At 30.4% G+C, this 7500-nt stretch overlaps 2 protein-coding genes across 2 annotated transcripts in view; one reads left to right on the plus strand and one right to left on the minus strand.

The window, feature by feature from the left end:
- Positions 1–3648, plus strand: part of LOC119582457 — a 5460-nt gene extending 1812 nt beyond the window's left edge. Inside the window, exons 2-11 of the mRNA XM_037930698.1 lie at positions 27–208; positions 517–621; positions 884–1027; positions 1482–1610; positions 1777–1925; positions 2063–2167; positions 2309–2552; positions 2695–2820; positions 3005–3184; positions 3327–3648. Coding sequence (XP_037786626.1) covers positions 27–208; positions 517–621; positions 884–1027; positions 1482–1610; positions 1777–1925; positions 2063–2167; positions 2309–2552; positions 2695–2820; positions 3005–3184; positions 3327–3542 — 1580 coding nt within the window. The 3' untranslated portion in view covers positions 3543–3648. The remainder of the gene's footprint in view (positions 1–26; positions 209–516; positions 622–883; positions 1028–1481; positions 1611–1776; positions 1926–2062; positions 2168–2308; positions 2553–2694; positions 2821–3004; positions 3185–3326) is intronic.
- Positions 3649–3729: 81 nt separating this feature from the next.
- LOC119582458 (iron-sulfur cluster assembly scaffold protein IscU-like) overlaps positions 3730–7500 on the minus strand; it is a 4837-nt gene continuing 1066 nt past the window's right edge. The window contains exons 2-4 of the mRNA XM_037930699.1: positions 6387–6611; positions 5871–5949; positions 3730–4569 (exon numbers count right to left, since the gene is read on the minus strand). Of these exons, the coding sequence (XP_037786627.1) occupies positions 4478–4569; positions 5871–5949; positions 6387–6611 (396 nt within the window). The 3' untranslated portion in view covers positions 3730–4477. The remainder of the gene's footprint in view (positions 4570–5870; positions 5950–6386; positions 6612–7500) is intronic.

Genomic DNA, 7500 nt, shown 5'->3' on the forward strand with positions numbered 1-7500 from the left:
TATTTTACTTCATTATTTTATTTCAGAGTGGTGTTTAGACAACCATAAGATCCTGTGGCATCAAGAAGAACAGAAAATTAAATTGGAAAATAACTTCCTTGGCAATGATGGCATTCCATATATTCTTATTGGAAGCAAAATACTAGAATGTCAGTTTGGCATTGATAGAAATCTGTACCAAAAGAAGAGGCATCAAGAAAGAAGAAAGGTATGAAATTGTTATTTTCATGAGTTTATAAACTTTTGACTTATAGGATGTGATAGAATTCAGGTTTGATTTACAACTCGCCTTTACAGTTTCTCTCCATACGTTTGTTTATTTTCTAATTACATATGCTATCAATAGATATCGTATGGCACTGGGGTTTGCCAGGATGATGCTGCAGTCATTAATATGAATTCGTATCCCATTGGTATGAAGTTACTGATAGATGCAGTGTTGTTTGCAGATGTTACAAACTAATAGACAAGTTGTAATATTTGCATCATACCACTTTTAATTACTTTTTTTAACAGGTTGAATTATTGAAAATAAAAGACCGCCGTCACCCAATCTCTAAAAAGGTCAATTGCCCTGCCAAAATCATATTGAAAGATGTTGTAAAATTCCCATCTTTTAAGGTAATGCAGTATAACCTTTGTTGTATAGAAACAGGACCATAATGGATATATAGGACCTCTGTTATATAGATGAAAATTATTTCTCTATCGCCTCCTTTCACAATACTAACCCATATATATTATCCCTATTCAGATACTACTTGTTATATATGTGCATAATCCGTTCTTAATTTTTATTTTTAATGAGACTTGTTCATACATATGTTCGATTTTACATCTAAAATGCATGTAGTTCTACATAAATACTGTACTTCATTTACAGGCTGAGAAAAATACAGCTCATGCAAAGAAACTGAAGGCTCTTCTTCTTCGTCTTGCACTCAAAGAAAGTCGTGCAGAGGGAGAACGCAGAATATACATACAGCTTCCTGAAGAGACAGATCACTGCAACCATGAAAGAGGAATTGTGTGTATCTCTCTCACTCTTTTTTTCATTCCTTCATTTTCTCAATCCCTCATTCTCTTACTCATCTCTCATTCCAATCCTCTTTGAGAGCAGGTATTTTCTGTTGATATGTAAAAGAAATAATAACTACTTCAGATATAGATATATTCCCAGTATTCACTAACTTCTAGAATACTGAACACTTTATAAATTGCAGATACAGATACACAGTAAAACACTATTCTTTTACCAAGTGAAGGTTAAGATTAATCATTAATTATTTTGTTCAGCATAATACTTCAAAAAAAAGTTTCTTTCACATAAATAATTTAGTTAAAGAGAAACAAAGTGTATGGCTTCATATAAATCAACAAACACGTCTTTCCTACCTCTGAGTTCAGTGTGTTGTATGAGTGGTAGACCTTTAGATGGTTGACTGTAGTGAAATACATTTGTAACAAACAATTTTCTGCAGGTCAATAAAAGGCCAAGGAAACCTCGGGACTTACAAAATACCAAAGTTGAAATTCTGCCCACCTTAGATGCGGAGCTGAATGAGACAGACTTTCTCTACACATTTAGAGTTACAAGACCTGTTTATCAGGTATGTTTTTTTCTTCTTCTTCTTCTTTGTCTTTTTCAGTATGTGATATATGCTATTTGATTTGTGATTTATTAAATTATTTCAAAAGAGGAGTGGGAGAGGAAAATTGCTCTTATCAAATAGATTTTTTAAATTTTCATATTTATTTTTGGTTTTTTCTTTTCAGTTTTTAGTCGATGAGTGGCAGAAAGAAACAAAACAAAATTTGATGGAGGATGAAGTGCCAGTTGAGAACTTAGATCTTTACAACCAGCATGTATTAGCAGTATTGTATTATTTAGGATCTACTGAGAGCCTAGCTTCAGTATGTTCAAGGTATTACGTGCTGCTCTAAACGAGATTGGAAAATATATTATTTTTGAAATTTGTATCCAATTTAGTGTTATCAGTACAAAAGGGAAAAGGATACACATATTTGGCAGGGAAGAATAATGGTGTTATTGATTTTCTAGGTTTAAAATCAAATCTGCAGCCTTTATAGACATCACTGTCAAGTTTGCCGATTTCTTGTTGAAGGAGTCAGAGAAATACTTGAGCTTACCGAGCTTAGAAGAAAGGTAGGCATTTTTTTCAGCATTCACTTTTGTTAGTTTTCCTATGCCATACAATTCCCTCTATTTTGACAGTATTTGAGAGGCTTTGGTCTTTCAATATGACATTATATTTTATTGATCAGTAACTAAAACCCCTTTTAACAGAATCAGAATAGCAGAAGTGATCAAGCACAACTGTGGGTTTCCTGGTGCATTTGGGGCTATGGATGCTGCACTGATTCACATGAAAACACCAGCAGGAGCAGACAAACAAGAGTATACCTATGTGAAAGAGGGAATAAGCTGTAAATGTGCCTTTGTCTTACAGTTTATTGTAGATCATAGACTGCTCTTCCGTGATATCCATGTGGATTCACCAGCTACAGGAACCCGAGTTCAGGTCTTTCAGGTAGGCCAAATCTTCGTTCCTTTTATCTGATCTTGAATAAAGTATTTGGATGATCTTTCAAAGCCGGTGAAAATATTTAATATGTATTACAAACTATGTATCCTTTTCTTCTTTTTCTCATTTCCTTTCTTTCATCTTTTAGGAATCACAAGCCTGGGCACACCTCCAAAGTCTTTCAAGTGCAGAGACCCACTTAGTTGCTCCAGCCACGTACCCTCTGGCTCCTGCTATCATGACGCCACATGTGAAAGATGTCCTTTCTTACCAGGTAAATTGTACTTGCTGTTCTTATTTCCAGCAACTGTTCCATCAAAAAAGAAATTTCATTTTTGTTCCCAAGAATCACTTCACAATTTGAAAAGAATGTAAGTTTTTATCATTTCCATTACATGTAGTATGAATTTTTTTTTTTTTTTTTCGTGCAATCTTGAACATTTCCCTTTCTAATATAGGAAGCCCTGTTTAATGAGAATCATCATGAAGCCAGCAAATTGACTACAAATGCCATGACAGTCTTCAAATCCAGATTCAAGAGGATGCAGCAAATGGACAGACACGTTGCAACCAATATGAAATTATTGAAGGCTACTTGCATTTTGCACAATATAGCACTAATGCATGAGAATGAAATGGTAATTTTGGAAAATCTTGAGATAAGAATTCATACAAAATAAATATGCACAGAACATGGTGGAGAACTGTTGTAATGAAAATTAGATACACGATTCCCTCACCTCTGTTTTAATCTTCAAATATTTGGGTGACTTCCTACAGGTATTAGAGAACATGCAGATGGAATACAACAGTGAGATGGATGAAGAGGGTTGGCACAATGTTGGCATGGAGGAATTTGTGGCAGAGTTTGGCATCCTTGGAGGGGAAGAGAAGAGGCACTACCTTACTACAGTCATGACAGCAAGACCCGACACCATGTTATCTTATGTGCAGTTATCACCATCGCATATTGGTGATAATTTAGTTATATCTTGAAAATGTATTTACCTTACATAAGGCAGTCATACCAAAAGAGTCCTATATCTTTCTATACTTTCTTGCAAATACAAAATACAAAATATTAATATGTTGATTTCTTTTACTTGTGGTTTCTTTCCATCCCTGCCAAATTATGTTCAGAATTCGTTTGTCACTAGTCATGAAAATGATTTCCAATAAGCTCCTTTCATACATTTTATTTTTGCTACATTATATACACCATAATGTTCATAGCATGAACCTTTCAGATTTCGTCAATAAAAAATATCTGATAAAAGCATCTTTAAGCTTACTGTAATTAGGTAGGTTATGAGGCCATGTTTTAATATACAAAACATGTGACAATTTTCATATACATGAGTTGATGGGTTACCAGAACCATCATGAAAGTAGGCTAATAATAATACCGGTAATGGAACAAGGGAAATAACAAGAATGTCCTTAAAAATTCAGTTTCTATAATGCTTCTGAGTATCACCTGATTTCCATATCTTTAAAGACAAATACAAAGAAAATTATGAAGCATGAATATCAATGAGGCATCAACATACTTCTTGCTAGAGTTGAATTTCATTACCAATAGACACTGCATGAATTCTAACAGTTAAGAGAATCAGTGTTCTCCCTCTTCTAAACCTTTCAGAATCAACTTTCCAGCTTTATGTTCAGAGGACAAAATGAAAGTAAATAATTACTTAATGAGGCATGTGAAAAGTGTATCTTGTGAAGAGCAAAGAAAAGAAAAAGAAAGGGCATTATGTTGTGAGTAAGACCATTTTTCACAAACTCAAGATCAATGCACGATATGAAGTTGGTAGGAAAAATATTCAGAAAAATTGTTTATCAGGGGAACAAAGTTCATGAAAATGCAAGGTCATGCCTAACACTTCATTAATGAATTTGTTAAACACATAGCATTTTTCAATATGGTTTTATTGCACATTTTTCTTTGCAACCTTCTCCTTAGTTGACTGCTTAATCTTGTAGTCACTTAGAGCTGCTTTTATGGCATCTTCAGCAAGCACTGAAATTGAAAAATGTTGCAAGCTTACTAAATAATCACAAACACATTCTTATCACTCATTCATACAGCACATGGCCTAAATATCTTATCTTTTCTTGACCTATCAAAACTGAAAGCTTCCAGATAAGGGAACATGATAGAACTGATAACACTCATAGTACATGATACCATATTCATATATATTATGACTTTTCCTGCATAAATATTTAAACAATACCCATTTTGGTGGTGAAAGGAAGGAAGGAAGGTGGAGAGGGGTCACTGATCAACAATGCCCTCCATTAGTAACTGAAAACACAAACAAACAAACAAACACAAACACTCAAACACTCAAACACTCAAACACTCAAACACACAAACACACAAACACACAAACACACACACACACACACACACACACACACACACACACACACACACACACCACACACACACACACATATATATATATATAAAATATATATATATATATATATTAATATATATATATATATATATATATATATATTATATATATATACATTATTTTATATATACATATATATACATATATATATATACATTATATACATATATATATGTATATATACATTATATACATATATGTATGTATATATACATTATATACATATATATACATTAGTATACATATATATACATATGTATACTTATATATATACATATGTACAACATATGTATGCATATATATACATATATACATATATATGTATACATATATATACATATATGATGTATACATTATATATATACTATATATAATAATATATGTATACATTATATATACATATATATGTATACATATATTATACATATATATGTGTATAAGTATACATATATTATACATATATATGTGTACAAGTATACATATATTATACATATATATTATATATATATACAATATATATATAATATATATATTATATATATTATAATATATATATATATTATATATATATATTAATAATATATATATATATAATTAATAATATATTATATATGATTATATATATTAATAATATATATTAATATTTTATATTAAATAAATAATATATATATATATATATATATTATAATATATATATATATTATATATATTATAATATATATATATATATAATATATATATATATATAATAATTATATATATTATAATAATATATATTAATAATATATAATATAATATAATATATATATATATATATATATATATATATATATATATATATATATATATATATATATATATATATATACACAATAAATATAACAAAATTACTTACTAGAACAATGTAGCTTGACAGGAGGAAGTTTCAGCTCCTTTGCAATGTCAACATTTTTTATCTTAAGAGCTTCATCCATCTGAAAACAGGGTAATATCCGAGAGTTATTAACTAGTGAATTATTTAATTGGTTTACGATATCACATGGAGTAGATAATATTTCTGTATCCTTTTCTATTACTAAATACTGATCAATGCGAGCATATGTTACGTGAGGGGGGGGGGGGGGGAAGTAGAACAAAAATGGTTTTTAAAATATTTATCAGAGAATGGGACTACAATGCTAAAGAGCAAATTATTTAATAATGTGTAAACTACTATGTATTTTCAAAATCTATTTGAATTAAATACATTAATGATTAAAATTCGCCCTGCTGGCCTTGAATTCTTGAAACACAAACCTTTTAGGGATTCATTAAAAAAAATTAAAATAATACAATTTTGTTAAGAATAAAACATATCACAATTCTTAATTTCCAAAAAATTAAAACATTTAACAACCTCTTGTTCACTTACAGTTTTTCCCTTTACCCATTCTGTTGCCAGCGATGATGATGCAATAGCAGAACCGCATCCGAATGTCTTGAATTTGGCATCAATAATCTTCCCATTTTCATCCACTTTCACCTGCAGCTTCATTACATCTCCACAGGCAGGCGCTCCTACAAGACCTGTGCCGACTGTGGTGTCATTCTTGTCGAGGGATCCAACATTGCGTGGATTTTCGTAATGGTCAATGACCTATGGGCACAAAAGCATGTTAATATAAAATCCATTGAGTATATTTGTGTGTTTAATATTATATATTTTCCAATTATCTGTGTCTATGAAATGTTATTTTCTAAATGCCCATAAATTAATGAGAATCTTTTTTTCAATTCCTGTTGTTCCCTCTTGAAAAACTATATTTATGATAGTAATAATAATAAATGCAATAATAAAAATCATGACAAACATAAGGATTTTATCTGTGTTCTGCTGGACCCTGTCCTTCTCTAAACAATGTCATACAATGTCTGACTATTCATATAGTCTATAACACAACAAAACTTGAGACATACATTCGAAGACCTTTAAACAGGGCTGTTTTATTTCTTTTCTGTAATTTATCTCATTTCTTGAAGTTCTTTTATAAAAAAATATGAATAAATACAACAGAGCATAAAATTTCTATCAAAATTACTATACTGAACATTATTTATTCATAAGTTTATGAAAGAGAGAAAATATTATTTAAGAGAATGTATAGTGATTTTCATTTTGGGATGCCTAGAGACAGGGTAATCAATTCAGGAGTGCTACAATAGCAAACAGGCTGAAAAATACTTGTATCACAATAAGTTTGAGAATAACCAAGGTAACTAACAGAGTATCCTTGAGACCCATTTTCATAATAATTAACAAGACAAAAATAAGGAATCATAAAATGCACTTATAATGATATTGAATGAATCATGTTACAATGAAATTGAGACAGACACATGCATAAACAGACAGACAGAAAGACCCTCTATCTCTGTCCATTCAGTAAAGACTCATTTTCTTGAAATGGAGTCCTCCCTATAACAGCCTTTATCCAAGTTTGCAATATAAAAAAAACATTTTTTTTCCCCAACTTTCTATTGAAAAT

Source organism: Penaeus monodon, chromosome 16 (genome assembly GCF_015228065.2).
Source record: "Penaeus monodon isolate SGIC_2016 chromosome 16, NSTDA_Pmon_1, whole genome shotgun sequence".
In the NCBI taxonomy this organism is placed as follows: Eukaryota; Metazoa; Arthropoda; class Malacostraca; order Decapoda; family Penaeidae; genus Penaeus; species Penaeus monodon.